Consider the following 16,918-nt stretch of genomic DNA (forward strand, 5'->3'; position numbering starts at 1 on the left):
GTATTACTTATTTGTCCTTATTTAACTCTTATCCATGGAAGATTTTACTGAAGCAACTGTCAGTCACCTCCTTGCCTCCCATATAATGCACTTCATTTCTGTCTCAGTGAGAAGCAAGCTCCATAAAAGCAGGTGCTTTGCCCATTGGATGTCTAGGACTAATACCAGCAGTTTAAGAAACATTTGATGAATAAACTGATAAACAATAAGGAAATCCTTAAAATCATTAACCTACTTTGCCCAGATTTTAAGAATATGCCCTGAGAATTTTGAGCTGGATTAGCTGCATACTATCAGAGATGGAGAAGGCAATGGCACCCCACTCCAGTACTCTTGCCTGGAAAATCCCATGGACAGAGGAGCCTGGTAGGCTGCAGTCCATGGGGTCGCTAAGAGTTGGACACGACTGAGCGACTTCACTTTCACTTTTCACTTTCATGCATTGGAGAAGGAAATGGCAACCCACTCCAGTGTTCTTGCCTGGAGAATCCCAGGGACGGGGGAGCCTGGTGGGCTGCCGTCTATGGGGTCGCACAGAGTCGGACACAAGTGAAGTGACTTAGCAGCAGCAGCATCAGAGATGGAGAATAGATAGCAAATGAGGACCCAGGTCTGGGCTGCATCTTCATCGTACTATGTTTGTTCAAATAATGCTATAACTGAGAATTCTTCACACTGTTTAAAATATTATGTGTTACTCTTCATCCTCCCTTTGTTTTTTGACCCAGGATGTAGAGTTTAACTTGCATAAGGCAAACGTATGTTATGTGAATCTACTGGCTATCTTGTCTGTAGGGACTGAAGGGAAAATCCCCCTGTGGTATGCGACTCTGAAATATATGAAAAATTCCATTTACAAAATTCATATAAAGGCTGTTCAGAAGCAGACAATATGACAAAGAAAGAGATTCTTTGAAAGATATCTAATTTCTTCTGTGAGTTCATGGACTCTCAGACATGCTTGTATTAGAGTCTAGCCAAAGAGAAAAGACTGTTCCTTCTAACACCCTCATAATTAGAGGACAGGCAAGAATCACTGAGCTGGGATATGATCCAGAGAAATTCATTTCGGCCCCACCAAACACGAGCATTCTGACCTACACAAGCAGAAGACAATAGAGGGAGAAGAGGAAAGAAAACATAAACGGCTCTACTTACCAGAGTTGCAGGGTGTGCCTTGGGCAGATAAGAGATAAAGCCTTACGGAGCAGCTCAGCCGTATCGCACACACAGTGTAAGCTTGGTGTTAGCGTCCAGCATGCGACTGTTTGTTTTTTGCAAAAAAGAACCCCAAACAGGTCGTCCTCTTTTCCCTTTGTGCATTTGTGCTTAAACTCCAAAGGGTTAGTTAAACTTCTAAGCAAGGATGTCAGTTAATCAGAACAATACTTCACATGAAACACACGAACGGTAACAGGGGACACATCATGCTCAATGTAGTGGTGCTCAGCAGCTTGACTCTCTTTCTTTCTTTCTCCCCTCTTTTAACCTTTCAAAATGAGAACTGGATGTTCTCAGCAAGCAATTTTGTTAAAACTCTTCATGTACTCCCATATATGGTGAAGCAATAAGCCATTACAAGTGGGTTACCTCACAAACAGAGTGCTGAACCAGCACGTTCGTTTTGGAAATCTGCTCTCAAATAAATCACAGCCGGTTCTACACTGTGGCCTTTACAACTCCAGCTCCTGCTATACAAATTTCAGGATCAGAGTCAAAGCATATTTTGTCTAAATATCATTTTGAGCATTATCTAGACCAAATCTGATTGCCACAGGAGCTTAAATTGCCTCACAGAATTTGGCCATTGCTTCACAACATAGGAAATAAGCAGGCAAACACACATATATGTCCCAGAGACACATGTATATAATATGGTAAGTTTACATATACACACAAGTATCCAGGAAGAACTCAGGACAACCAGCAGGAATGTAACAACTTCCATGTGGTCCAGGCAATGAACATGGTGGTAACTGGTAAAGATGTCACATGATGCGGTGACTATGGATAAGGGGAACCAGCGTCTCAGTCAGTGCAGCTAATCCACCAGTTTGTTTTGGAAATTGACATTTCTCATTTATTTAGTAGACAGGAAAAAAAGCATGGGGGGCGGGGGGGGGGTGGTGGGGAAGAGGTCCACAGACTTTACTTCCCAATATTCAGAACTCCCTGCTGTCTTTTGAGTGACAATGCCACAGAGTAACCATGTTGCCTTCTGATCAGATATGACACAAAATTCAGGTTCTCCTTGACTGTGGTCTGCCACAAAATGCAAGATGACACAATGGTGAAGCAGGTCTAAAGGATTAGCCATATGCACCTTCTAGTGATGCTGACTGACCAACACATCGTGGAACCCCAATAAACACGAGACAAATGGCTGCTATGGTGAGGTTAAAAATTAAGTCACACCGGTCATGGAAAGCTAGTGATCATGACTCTCAATCAGCAAAGCTACAGTCATACTGTTCCCAAGGTACCTTTCCAACACCTGGAAAGAAAAACTCAAAGTACCTTTTGTTCTGTCTGTTGGGCCAGCTGGCTCTGGAGTTGCTGAAGCTGGTTTGCTGAACCTTCACAAAGGTCATGGTAAGTCTTACTGAGGGCATTCAATTGCTCAGATATCTGTTCTTTCTCTTTTTCTGACAGTCTAGAAGATGAAGCATTAAAGCTCTTTTAGAGAAAGACCTTTTCCCCAATTCCCCTCTATTGTTTCAAAACGACGTCTCCACCTTGGAGAGTATTCTTCTTTGTCACTGTTTGTGATGGACCATCTGGTCAGTCTCCCATACTCACCGAACACTTTGGCATCTAGCTCATAGTTTTCCTGTCTTCTCAGACTGAGTCATGATTCTTGCTGATGTTAATGCTCATGCCACCAATTATCTAACACTCTATACCTGTAGTCCAGCGAACTTCCAATCCAAACGGCCTCCGGGCCACATCAGCCTCATCCATACTTAGATGCTGCCATCCTCTAAAATTATGCCACTTCTGACATTTTAAACTTCAAGAATCTACTATCTGATTATAACTTCTTTTTATAATCCTACCTGGCTAGCTTTCTTCCTTTACTCTTATATCTCTTCTCTTTTAAAAATGAAATATCTTAAAGAGACAAAAGAGAAGGATACAACAAACTCATTTACTCATTACCTAACTATCCAACTTTCCCAAAGTTTAGTATTTTACCAGATTTTCTTCAGATCCTTTTCTTGAATCTGGTGAATTCTGCAAGTTCTTTTCTCATTCTTTCAGTACATTGTGTTCCTGAGACTGAATCTTATGATTCATCTTAAAACTACCTGTTGATTTACCAAACCTTCCTTGACCTCTCCATTTCTCTTACTCCATCTATTATCTTTTCTTCTCATTAAACCCCACACAGTCCACCTTCTCAATTAATCCCTCGCTGTTATCGTTACCCTCTTTCCTCACTAACAAGACTCCAACCCCAGATCAATCAAACCCTTCGACTTCTCTGATCCCACATGCAGACCAAGTCTATCTAGTGGGGGGATTCCAAAATCATGTAGAAGTCCTCCTGGTCCAACCACTACCAAACTTCAATGCTTCCTGACAATCTTCTTGGCGTGCACTCTAACTTTCAGCAAACAACCTCTTTACATATTTCAAAGAGAAAATACAGACCACTGGGCACTAATTCTCTTAATTTCTGACTTTACTTCTGGCATATTTACCCGTATCTATACCTTCCCTGTAGAAAGCAATGGCACCCCACTCCAGTACTCTTGCCTGGAAAATCCCATGGACAGAGGAGCCTGGTAGGCTGCAGTCCATGGGGTCGCTAAGAGTCGGACACGACTGAGCGACTTCACTTTCACTTTTCACTTTCATGCATTGGAGAAGGAAATGGCAACCCACTCCAGGGTTCTTGCCTGGAGAATCCCAGGGACGGGGGAGCCTGGTGGGCTGCCGTCTCTGGGGTCGCACAGAGTCGGACACGACTGAAGCGACTTAGCAGCAGCAGCAGCAGCATACCTTCCCTAATCTCCTTTTCCCCAGACCTCAGAGGAAAAGCTGCCTCAACTCCTACTTAAGTCTGTACTTTCTACCCACAGATGAATTTTATCCTCTTCTACATCCTCTGCAACCCCTCTCCCATGATATCAATTTTTCTTTCCCTTTTAGTCCTTGAGAGTCAATAGTTCATAAACACAGTTAAGTCCCTTCGATCTTTTAAGAAAAAAACAAAACTCTCTCTTGATCATAAATTCTACTCTGAGTATTTGCTCTATTATTTCTCTCCTTTCCCACAACAAGCTCCTCGGAAGAGCAGTCTAATTTCACTACCACTATATTCCTTGCCTCACGAGCTCCCCATTCCTCTAAATCTGACATCATTCCCCAACTTTTCACCAGAGTCACCAAAAACTTCCAACATGCCAAAGTTAATAGCCATGTCTTACCTTTACTTGACTTTTGACCATTTCCTTCTTTTTAGAATTCTGTTCTCCCTTGGGCTCTGAGGTTTCACTCATAATTTCCTCTTACTCCTCTAAGGCTCCTTTATAGGCTGAGAAGCCCTTGAACCCTTGTAAGATAATCCAGTCATGGTTTTTACTATGCTAATCTCTATCACTTCAAATTTCTCTCATAAATTCTAAATTTACACATATAGCTGCCACTGGACAACTTTAGTGGAACTACTTGAGGCATAAGTAATGTATTAGGGACTTCCAAATACATATTAGAGGTTTATCCTCTGATGTCCTGTGGGCTCTTCAGATTCATAATATCTGAAACTAAAGTGGCCTTATTACCCCTCAAGCCACACCCTCTCCTGTATTCCCTATCTCGTTTAGCAGATCACCAAATGTCCAGTGGCCCAAGCCAGAAACCTGGGAGTTACATCTGATCATTTTCATTTGTCACAAAGCCCTGTAAGTTCATCATCCTTAATATCTTTTGAATCTTTGTCTCTTCTCCACCTCATCATTTCTTGCCTGTTTTGTCAGAACAGCCTCTTAACTGGTCGCTGAGGCCTCTACTCGTGCCTCATGTCTATACATTCTCTATGAAACTGTTCTAGAAACCTTTATGAACAGCCTCATCAGGTTCAAAAGCTCTCCTCATAGCTGACACATAAAATGCAAATTCAGCATGAACTACAAAGTTCTTCATAATCTGACTCCTGCCACCTTGAATTCTCCAGCTTGAGTTCTCATCATGACCCTGAGTTTTAGTCAGTAAGATCCAGTCCTCTAGACGCGCCACAGTATCTCATTTATGACTCACTTGTGACCGTGCTTGGCCAAGAAGATCTGTGAAGTTTTAACAGCCTCAGAGACTTGCTCCCTCTTGGTTGTCAGCTCCTCTGCCAGAACCTATGTAGTAGAAGAAAAGAGAAAACTTCAGAGCCCAAGAAACTGAAGAATCAAAAGTCATTTAAAATAAAATCCTAGGGAAAAAAACCTAGCTTAGGTAAGATTTTCATTACCACTATCTAGAGTGGTTTAGAAAGCAGAAACACAAATAAGATGACTTCTTCAGTTTCTTTAAGTCCTGGAAGCTAACATTTACTGAGATAATAATCATTCTTGAGTGGCCCATATGTATCTTATATTATCCCACCTAACGAGTAATCTCATATTATGCTACCAAGGAAGTGATAGAGGGACCTTCCACTCACCTGTTGTTCTAAAATAGCCTTTTCAATGTCTGTTGGTTCTTTGGTCTGGGGTGAGGTAGCTTTGCTTTGTGTATTCTTTGCTAGGGTAGATACCCAGCCCAAAAGTTCTTTAACCTTCTCCACGTGCTCCTGTTTTTCCTCCTCTACCACTTTCTAGAAGAGGAAATAGAAAATCAGTGTCTTGGTCAATGTCTTACTAGACAGGCCTGATTCAGAGTTCCTAAAATAAAGACATGAAAGTTACCTCAATCAGTAGCTCCAATAACCCCAAGTTAAACATAATTTATCCCATCGCCAGCATTGTTCACCGGTGCCTGTGTGATGCCAATAGCTAAGTTCATTACACCTCGGTTGGCACTCTTCTTAGAAAAGCACGCTGTTTTCCTATGGGATGTGCGCTCAGTAGTTATTTACTAATTTTAAGAAGCCCTTCACATATAGGATCTTATTTTTATAATTCTTTGGTTTTCTTTTTTTTTTTTAATTCTTTGATTTTCAAGTGAAGAGATGGACATCTACAGAGATTAAATGAGGTATGTACTGACATAAAGAAAAACTTTGGCCAATTTATGTAGGCAAAAGTTGGCACAGGTTAATGTTTCCAAGAGCAATTCTTTTTTAAGAGTTGTTGAATATGTGTAAACTTATTTTGCAAAAACACAGATTTTTATAATTACAGAAAGATTGCATACTCATTACAACAAATTCAAACAATCTGAAATGCATAATATATGTCCTTTTAACCTCATTTCCCCAGGAATTTGGTACAGAGTATTTCTAAACTTGTTTTTACGCTCATTTTGTACCTCTGTGGTACACACTCTTGTTTTTCCTGAAATCCTAATTATACATAGAATTCAAACTTGTTTTTTTTCTTCAAATAGTGTATTATAAGTATCTTTCTATGTCAGTTCATTTAAATCCATTTCATTAACAGTTTCATTGCATTCTATCATATGGAATTTGGATATCTACAATATTTCCCTTGAACAAATTATGCTTTATTAAGGATCTCTCTTCACAGCTCTTTCTTAATGCTTATGTTTCTATAATAACAAAACCTGGAAGTGGGAGTGCTGGACACAAGACAGTCAGTCCTCATTATTCACTAGAAGGTTGTCATGTGCCTTAGAGAGAAAATGTGCTTTAATAAGATTTGTTCAGCTGTGAGTTATGCTTCTCTTAGATATGAGTTCAGTGTTAGTGAATCACAAGGTATATTAAGTAAAGTCCTGGAGAAGGGCATGACAACCCACTCCAGTATTCTTGCCTGGAGAATCCCATGGACAGAGGAGCCTGGTGGGCCACAGTCCACGGGGCCGCAGAGTCAGACACGACTGAAGCGACTTAGCACACAGGCATTAGGTAAAGTGCTTTTAAACAAAAACACACATAAAACCAGGTTGTGTGTTATCCACTGACCAAAAGTTGGCGGGAACCTAACCCTGTGTTCCCATGGGTACCAGAATTCTCTGTTTTGCTGGTGCAGCACACCCAGCAACTTCATGGAATGCAAGTACTGTACATAATGGACAGCAGCTGTGTGTGCATTTTAAATCTTGACAGATGAGGTACAGGATTTTTTATTCTACACTCAAGATGATCTAGAACCAGCTGTCCTCACCTCCTCCTCCTCCAGCCGCCGGAGCGCATCACTGATGTATTTCACATGCTGAGTTGTTAAGGTCACCAGTGCTGTGTAGCGAGTCCTTAAGTCCATGAACTACGATTCAAAAAAAAACAATTTAGATAAGTTATCTGCCAGAAAAGTCAATTTAAATAGTTGACAAAAAGAGGAAGTTTTCATGAAGTCACACACTCAACAGCAGTCAGATCATAAGGCCCCGACGAGCGAATCCTTCCTTGAGGACAGTGAACACTCCCTTGCCCACCCCCCCTCCTTTCACCTCTTGCGTGATGGCATCTGAAGAGGACAGCATGCGACGGCGCTTGCCCGGGGATTTCTGCTGCGATTCCACAAAGGCCTTGTATGTCATCAGCTGTAATTCATAGTCCTGAGGAGGAAGACACGGAACTGCATTTATGCCGGGCTTAGGGCTCACACACATCATGCAGTAGCATTGCAGCATTTCCATGCTGATGATCCTTTAGAACAGAGGTTAGCAAACTTTCTGAAAAGGCCATACCATCTACTCACTTCTGCCACTGCAAGTGAAAGCAGCCTAGACAGTAACTGAAGGAAAGAGTGCGGCTGGGAATGATACAACATGACTTAGAGACAATGCAAGCTGAAGTTCATATAATTTTCATGTGTTGTGAGGTATTATTATTATTATTTTTTAATAGCCTTTTCTCATGGGCCATATAAAACAGGCAGGCAAGCTGGAGTTAGCCTGTGGGTCTGGTCTGCAGACTCCTGAGTTGGCAATTTGTTGAGTGCTGACCGCATCCTTCATCTCACATACAGGGTGACTGAGGCCCAGAGACAGGAAGTGAGTCTCCCTAATTAACTCAGCAGGTGAGCAACACAGTCAGGACTGGAATGAGTCTTCTATCCATCCCTAAACTAACGCTCTTCTGGTGTTGCCATGCTCTTGTATTACTTCCTCTGCAATTTTAGAGTGCTGCCCTGGTCCAGGCCCTCTTCATGGCTCACATGATGCTGCAACAGCCTCCTATTCTCCTTCTTAGACTCGCACCTCCAATTTATTTTCTGTCATGCTACTGGAATAACTTTTCCAAAGTCAAAAAGATAACCACTTCATTTCCCTGTTTGAAAGTTTTTAATGACTTAGAGCAGATCTCCTCAAATATCAACATTCACCTGGGGATCTTGTTAAAATGCAGCTTATGCATTTCTGACTAGTTCCCAAGTGATGCCAATGCTCCTGGTTCAAAGACCACATTTTGAGGAGCAAGAATAGATGGTAAAGACAAAAGAACTGAACAAGGCCTTTCATGGGTTGATCCCAATCTCCTCTCTCAGTTTTCATAATCACTGTTTCTCATGTATGATATAATTTCTATGATATAATTATGATATAATTTCTATACCAGGATAGCTAGAATTTACTATTTCCTTATATAATCATTGTATTTTATTCCTCTGTGCCTTTAATTATGAAGTTCCTTTTGCCTGGAATGTCTTGCTTTCTGTTGTCAACTTTGAAAATTCTAGGCAGGAGGAAAATACTGAATAAGTGCTTAAGCAGTCTATTGAAGAAAAAAAAAAAAAAAGGCTTCACCAGTGGCTCAGTGGTAAAGAATCTGCCTGCAATGCAGAAGCTAAAGGAGACACAGGTTCGATCCCTGGGTCAGGAAGATCCCCTGGAGAAGTGCATGGCAACCCACTCCAGTATTCTTGCCTGGAGAATCCCATGGACAGACGAGCCTGGTGGGCTACAGTCCATGGGGTCACAAAGAGTCAGACACGATTGAAGCAACTTAGCACAGTAGTAGTAACAACCAAATACTAATAAAAATAAAAGCATGTGCTACCATTTACTGAACGTATTTTAATTTTGAGGCATTGTCCTATGTATAAATTATCCCATTTAATCTTTGCAATCACTCAGTGAGGTAGCTACTATTCACAATTTTGCAGACATAGCAACAGAAACTCTAAGGGGTAAATGTTTGCTCAAAGTCTTAAGCCTGGAAAATGGCAAAGCTAGGATTTGAACTCAATTCTTTGTGATACCAAGTCTGTTATTAACTAAAGAAATGTATGCATTAAAAAACTATTTGCTGAGCACCTACTATGTGCTTGCCATTGTTCTGAGTGCTACACCCATAGTGGGAAACAAGTCAGAAACACTTCGCTCCCCTGGAACTTCCATTCTAGTGGGAAGGCATATGATAATCAACAAATCAATATAGAAGAATCTCAGGTCAGTTTTCTTTAAAGACCTTATCAGAGAAATAGGGAGTAGGGAGCCAGATCTTGCACAGCCTGATAAACTATAAAAGAATTTGGAATTTCAGTATGAGTATGACAAGAAGTCATGAGACAATACCGAGCAGGAGAGTGACAGGATCCAATCTATCACGTTTCAGCTATGGAAAGGTACACATTTCCCTCGCATTTTAGTATCGCTAAAAGTGGAAAATGTCTCACTTGGCATCTGCATAATTGGTGGAGTTTCCCCTTTTCGGGCAGTGCGTAAAGTAACGCGGCTCATGACCAACAGTGTCTGAGGTTCCATGACACGCGGTACGTTCTTACAAAGTGAGTCTGGCTACTGTGTGGGAAAAGAGCCTGAGTGGGCAGGAGCAGAAGTGAGAGAGCAGCTCAGAGCGCTGGAGCAGCTCCAGAAGGTTCTTCACTTAGATGCGAACCTGAGAAGGTGGGGGCGGAGGGGCGGTGAGGCGCAGTCAGACCCGGGAACATGGCAAGATGGACCCACCTAGGTCCCAGACTGCTATTAAACATAAAGTTCAAGGTGAAGAGAAGAACGAAGAATGACTCTTTGGGCTTTTTTTGCCTCAGCAGTAAGGAAAATGACGACACTATTTCCTGAAATATGCAAGACAGTGAGAAGTGTGTTGAGAAGAAAACCCAAACATTCTGTTTTTCACATGGCAAGTTTAAGAGGCCTGTCATTCACCCATTCAGGAGTCAAATGGAGACTCCTCAAAACCCATCTCTTGTCTGGTACCTCTCTGAGCATCCCCAAATATGTGCCAAGACAAACACACACCTGCATTAACTTAAAGATAGAGCAGGAGATCGGCTTGCTTGTCCAAAAATAAAACTTCCGGTGACACGCAGATCAAGCTGGAGACTATTTACGTTACTTTTAGGACTGGCAGCATTACCTTTACAATGGTGGAGTACTGCTGGGAAAATTTTTGACACTGGTCCAGTTTCGTCTGATTTCTCTCAATTTCTGCAAACAGCTCCTAGGAACCAAAACATCACAATCTTTTATCATTGTCATTATCATCACTGAAACAGGTAAGCGTTTATTATGTTCTAAGGCAGTGGTTTTCAAACCTTAGCTGTGTCAGAATCCCCTAGAACACTGGATAAAACATAGATTGCTGGGTCCCATCTCCAGAGTTTCTGACTTGATAGATTTGGGTTCGAGTTGCTTTCATCATCAAATGAGAACTCTCATTTCTAACACGTTCCCAAGTGATGCCGAAGCTGCTGCTATGACTGCCAACACTTTGAAAATCGCTGTTCTAAGTAATTTACATGTATCATTTCATTTAATCCTAACTACAAAAACCTTATGAGGGCAGTTGAACAAATGATGGACTATATGCATTTTACTGCTGAGGAAAGCAGAATACTAAGAGATTAAGTAATTGGCTCAAGTAAGGGAGCCCAAAAAAAAAAAAAAATCCCTCAAAATACCAACATATAAAAACAGCTTTGAATGAAATAATTTTCAACTCATAGCTTTCCTGGCTTTTCATTTCCTATATTCTAACCCTAGCAAAACAAAATGCAATATTGACCAGTGCTTTCAATATATACTCATGGGAACTCAGGATTGGAAGGGGCCTTCCAATCTTGGAAGGCCCTAATGCAAAACCAGTATCCAGTGACCATTCTGCTTGAACCCTTTTCAGAAGAGGCTCAGAAGGTCTTGATATTTGGGGGGAAGTTAACTGCTAGTTGCTTCCCCCTGCGACTTCCACTGGGCCATGGCCACACCCACCGTCTGCTGGCTGAGCTGCTCGGAGAGTACTCTGCTGTCCTCAGCCTGGCCTGGCTTCATCATTTCCTGCTGGGCAGTGGTTTCCTCAATCCATTTGATGAGGGTTCCATGGCAGGCTCGGTAATCTCCCAGGACTTCCTGGATACTTTCTAGCTCAGATTGGCTGCAGAAGCAAAGGGAAACTACTATCAGATATCTTGGTATAAATACAACTAAGTAAACAAGGCAATTCCCTGTTTAGTCCAGCCATGCCTCCAGCTGAGCTTGACCACAGAGGAATACATCTTTATTTCAAGGGAACAGCAATGTAACACTGGGTGGGAGCTATGCATGTACCCAGTATTCTGTGGGTGAGAAGTAAGTAGAAACCAGGCACGCCCTGCTGACCTGGAAACTGCTTTGAAGCCTGGCATCCTGTGATAATCCTTGTCAATTTTTTCACCTATGTTGCCAAGGATTACTGGGGTTGCCAATAAGGTAGTACTGCCTGTACACTTTGGTCTCCTGGTGATAGAGGACCTGTCAGAGTGTACAGCCATGATTTATGACTCACTGTGGTTTCTTGGGGAGAAAAGTAGGGGTAGAGTGGGTGAAAAATAGTAGTTACTGTTAATTCCAGTAACAGCTTCTTATACGACTTTTATTAGTCTAACTAGCCTTGGAATAATAATTCAATTATAGAAAATTAATCCAAACTTACATGAGTCTCTATCACCCCTCTCCCTATATATTTTCCTAACTAGACTGGCCTCAGGTGATTTTCTGTCTTCCCTATTCAAATCAGGCATCAAAAACAGAACCTCAAGTAACAGATAAAAACACTAAATTAGCGAATGAAAAGGAAGCAAGAAATTCTGCAAAGCCCCACAATGAATAATGACTCATATTAAATATCAAAGCTAGAGAAGTCTCTGGTGGTCCAGTGGTTAAGGCTCTGTGCTACCACTGCAGGGGACGCAGGTGTCCCCTGGTCAGTGAGCGTATGCTTACTTAAAGGCAGGAGTCAGTCAGGATGGGGCAGGAATTAAGTGACAGTGTGAAATCAAGTGACAGTATACATTCTGGACAACATTCTGACCAATCTCTGCCTTTAAATAAGCATACACAGAAATAACTCTATTTTCATTTAAAACCTAGTTTCTGAACCCTAGAACAAAAGGGTGGGGCTATCACTCACCGGGTCTCGAGCTGGGCAATGATCCGGTGCCAACGGTCTTGTAGCTGGGAACCTTTTTCCTGACAGCGCTCCAAATCCAGGTTTCGCTCTGGGGTCAGACGGCTCAGCTGCTCTGCCACCACCTTGGCCTTGCCAATTTCCTCATCCAGGACTGAAAACACTGAGTTCTTGTCCTTCGCATCACTAAGCCAGTGCTATAAAACACAAGCAGAGCAACAGGTTAAATATATCCCATGATAAAAAGGACTCAGACTAAGGAACAAAACAAGTTATTGTCTACAGCTGGCTCCATGCTACATCGGTGATTCAAACCCAGACTCGACAGTGTTTGTGCCAGAAATGCCTCCATAGTCCTCAGGCACACTAGGCAACCAGTAGAGAAAAGTGCAAGAAACCTGTTTGAAACCTGAGTGTTTGAAACCTGACTCCACCACTAATAAGCTATGAAACCATGACAAGCCACTTAGCCAATCTGAAAATTCCCTCCTCTAGCCACCTCACAGAGTTGCTTGTGAGCATCAAAGGAGGTAAGAGCTAAGTGATTTACAAACTTACAGCACAACCATTGACTGTATCCAATTACACTATGACTTTACTGAGGAGAAAAGGGAAAAAATAAATAGAGAAGCATGGTCCTTTATCTCCCTTTTGTACTTAGATATATGTCTCGATCCTCTCTTCTTTGGACCTACACAAAAAGACATTAAATATAATATTCTGCCTAATTTGAATGCAAACTTTAATCAGTGGCATGCCATCCAAAACTGCATTTCTCTGCTAACCCCAAGCAATGAGTATGTTAAGTCAAAATAGGAACTAGGAAAAACCAACCCGTAATGTAGACCGATGGGACTCCAGAGCTGAAAGATCTGGTGGTACTGCTTCTTCTTGACTCAGCTTGATTTCATAACCTTTGACTAAGAGTTCAGCATCCTGGATGCTACGCACTATAACATCGATTGTCTTCAGCCTGTGAGGATAAAATCACTTCCATTAGTACATGCATTTTAAGAGCTGGGCTTCGGACCTAGAGCACTACCAAGAGAGTCACCAATTGTAACTGTCAAAATCAACTTCATCATTACTAAATGATGACAGGGTTTCATAAAAATAAGCATAGTATATGTACTGCCAATTTAAACCAATTAAAAAATAGTTTGGAGGACACTGGGACACACACACACATGCGTGCATATGGTGGGGGTCTCACAAGAAAATAGGCTTGAGGACAGAAACCCACTCAAAACCATGAAGACTCCAAGATCTCCTCAAGGTCATAGGTGGGGATGTGTGGGTAGAGGAAAAACCCTCAAAGCCTAATACACAATTTAGATAAAAATTTCTCTTTCTTTAGTGTCCCTTTTTCTGTTTTAAAAAGAAGTATCTAATCAAACAGAAATGAGATTCAAAACAGTCATAAAACTGCAAATCAACTCCTCTTTTCCCCTTCTGTATTCCCAGCATTTGTTCATTGCAGCCCAAATGAACCCACTCCATGTTATTTGGAACTAAAGCCAAGATCTCTTTTTATGAGTACAAGCTCTTCAAAACCTGTAATCCCCCTGAATTGTTTATGAAACATTCCAGGTACTTTTATTTTCCCCATCCGAATGGAAAACATTGCCCTCTTGACCCAAATTCTCACTCACTCACTTGTTTAAATAGACAGTGGAGAGACCATACACATGGTCCATTTTCTCCACCAGCAGATTGAGTTCTGAGCGCAGAGTTGGGACACTGGAACCAGATGGGGACTGATGGAGAAAGCTGTTGCATTTCATGGAAACAGCATCCAAGTCTGCCCTCAATTGCTGCAGATCCTCTTGAGTGTGCTATCAGGAACAAGACACACAACAAACACAGAGACAGAATTGAACCAAGAGGTTAGCAAGAAGTCCTAGTTTAGAACAGCAAAATATCAGAAACAGACCAAATGTCATATATAGGAGAATGATGGAATAAACCAGGCAACAGCCAATGAAGGCAGAGCAGGGCAAAGAATACAAACAAATAAATTCTGAACACAGGCTTGACTACAGACATACCTTCAGTATAAAGACAAAAAGAATTACATTAAACTCTAGATAGTAGGTCTTCCACATTTGCTGGCATACTGAGTGCAGCACTTTCACAGCATCATCTTTTAGGATGTGAAATAGCTCAACTGGAATTCCATCACCTCCACTAGCTTTGTTCATAGTGATGCTTCCTAAGGCCCACTTGACTTCACATTCCAGGATGTCTGGCTCTAGGTCAGTGATCACACCATCGTGATTATCTGGGTCATGAAGATATTTTTGGTATAGTTCTTCTGTGTATTCTCGCCACCTCTTCTTAATATCTTCAGCTTCTGTTAGGTCCATACCATTTCTGTCCTTTATTGTGCTCATCTTTGCATGAAATGTTCCCTTGGTATCTTAATTTTCTTGAAGAGATCTCTAGTCCTTCCCAGTCTATTGTTTTCCTCTATTTCTTTGCATTGATTACTAAGGAAGGCTTTCTTATCTCTCCTTGCTGTTCTTTGGAACTTTGCATTCAAATGGGTATATATCTTTGCCTTTAGCTTCTCTTCTTTTCTCAGCTACTTGTAAGGCCTCCTCAGACAATCATTTTGCCGTTTTGCATTTCTTTTTCTTGGCGATAGTCTTGATTACTGCCTCCTGCACAATGTCACGGATCTCCATCTATAGTTCTTCTATGGATGGAGGTTCGTACTATCTCCATTTTCTGAGAAAGGAAACTAAGGATGAGAAGTAATTTGCACAGGGGCTTCCCTGGCAGTCCAGGGGTTATGCCTTTGCCTTCCAGTGCAGGGGGGTGTGGGTTGGATCCCCTTGTTGGGGAGCTAAGATCCTACATGCCTCATGGTCAGAAAACCAAAACATAAAACAGAAGCAATACGGCAATGAATTCAACAAAGACTTAGAAAAAAAGGTCCGGGAAAAGTATACATCAGAGCCCATAGCAGAACCTGAGCCTTTCCATACTATTTGTGGAGTCACATGACTGACAGTAACCATGTCACAGAATATAACATACGTGTACGGGACCGAGAGGAAAGCAGCAGCTCTACTGAGCAGTCTTAGGGCACCCACCTTGCTACAAAGGCTTACCTCTTGTTCTGCAATCCTTAATGCATTGTCTTGCCGAGCATCTTTGTCAGTCCTAGAGCTGACTGGGGACTGAATTCGCTGGATTAGCCTCTGTTCACACTCCTCCAGGCGCAGCCGGATATTCTTCAGCTCTGAAATGTACATCTTGGCCACAGTTTCCTCTTTGTCCTCTGTGAATGCACAAGCACAGAAGACCATTAAGCACCACAACAGAGATCAGCAAACCTGAGAAAACCAGATTTACCCTTAGATAGGGTACCACTGGTTCTAGCAGAGCTGATACTCCATGAATGAAAGCAAAGCCTTATATGGGGAACCTTCTGCCTGTTCCCAAACTCCCTGCATTATATACTGAGCTTTAAGGTCCAAATACATAATTTCCACAAGAAAACGGGATAGGTTTATTAGCAATAATGAATAAAACACAGCCTTTTCTTCCATGATCTGATTTTGAGAATTCATCTCTGTGAGTTATTTGCTATCTCAAGTTTTCTAGCAATGCAAGTGGTAAAAAGGTGTTGACAATACTTTCTAGTTTGTATGAAGGGTCGAGCAGCACCCTTCAGGGCTCTCATTCCACCTTTCCTCTCCCTCTTCCCAAGGCACACACCATTCTCCATGGACTTCATCAGGTGCTGGAAATGGGTTTTACACGCCTCCACCTCCTCTTCCAAGCGAAGACGGTCAGCCACTGAGAACAGGGCCGAGTCACGACTCTCCTGCAGAAAGTCTTCGTAGTGGGCCTGCAGATTCTTCATAACCTGGTGGTACTCCCCAGGTGCTGAGGAGCGGAGCTGCAGAGAAAATAAACAGTGGACATTTCAATGGAATGGAAATGTAATACAAAATAGTGCACAAACCATATTTATAAACACGTTGATTTTTCACAAATTGAATGTGTCCATGAAATCAGCATTGGGATCAAGAAGCAGGACATTACTAGCATCTCAGAAGCACTCTGTGCCCTCTCCGATGCAAACCTTAATGATGGCCAATTCACCAGCATTCCCCTATTCCGCACATTTATCCAAAAGGTTTTAGTTTCTAAGATCCTCAAGCTCCTAACCCTGAAACAGTATCCCTGACTTATTTCCCACTAATTGGGTGAGTAGGAGTCTCACAGTAATAGAAAAAAACTTCCTGCTGAAAAAATAAAACTTGCCAATAGGCTATAAGCCTGGGTTAAAGCTTCCATAATTACCTTTTCCAGATTCCAGGTCTTTACAAGGTCAAGGTCCTTCCTCAGATAGTTCCAGGAGATAAGGCTTTTGGTGTTGACATGTAGTTGATGCCAAAGGGCCATCACCTTCTGATAAGATTGCTCCACCCTACAAACAACACA

At 41.9% G+C, this 16,918-nt stretch overlaps 1 protein-coding gene across 3 annotated transcripts in view; it reads right to left on the reverse strand.

The window, feature by feature from the left end:
* The window catches only part of MACF1 (microtubule actin crosslinking factor 1), a 320,564-nt gene that overhangs the window by 125,595 nt on the left and 178,051 nt on the right, over positions 1-16,918 (reverse strand). For all 3 annotated transcript variants that reach the window (XM_055586319.1, XM_055586318.1, XM_055586320.1), the window contains exons 24-36: positions 16,778-16,904; positions 16,187-16,370; positions 15,577-15,746; positions 14,117-14,295; positions 13,295-13,433; positions 12,464-12,657; positions 11,287-11,449; positions 10,436-10,519; positions 7,564-7,671; positions 7,281-7,379; positions 5,657-5,809; positions 5,263-5,351; positions 2,518-2,653 (exon numbers count right to left, since the gene is read on the reverse strand). In XM_055586319.1, the coding sequence (XP_055442294.1) occupies positions 2,518-2,653; positions 5,263-5,351; positions 5,657-5,809; positions 7,281-7,379; positions 7,564-7,671; positions 10,436-10,519; positions 11,287-11,449; positions 12,464-12,657; positions 13,295-13,433; positions 14,117-14,295; positions 15,577-15,746; positions 16,187-16,370; positions 16,778-16,904 (1,825 nt within the window). The remainder of the gene's footprint in view (positions 1-2,517; positions 2,654-5,262; positions 5,352-5,656; positions 5,810-7,280; positions 7,380-7,563; positions 7,672-10,435; positions 10,520-11,286; positions 11,450-12,463; positions 12,658-13,294; positions 13,434-14,116; positions 14,296-15,576; positions 15,747-16,186; positions 16,371-16,777; positions 16,905-16,918) is intronic.

The sequence above is a fragment of the Bubalus kerabau genome, chromosome 6, assembly GCF_029407905.1.
Source record: "Bubalus kerabau isolate K-KA32 ecotype Philippines breed swamp buffalo chromosome 6, PCC_UOA_SB_1v2, whole genome shotgun sequence".
Classification (NCBI taxonomy): domain Eukaryota; kingdom Metazoa; phylum Chordata; class Mammalia; order Artiodactyla; family Bovidae; genus Bubalus; species Bubalus kerabau.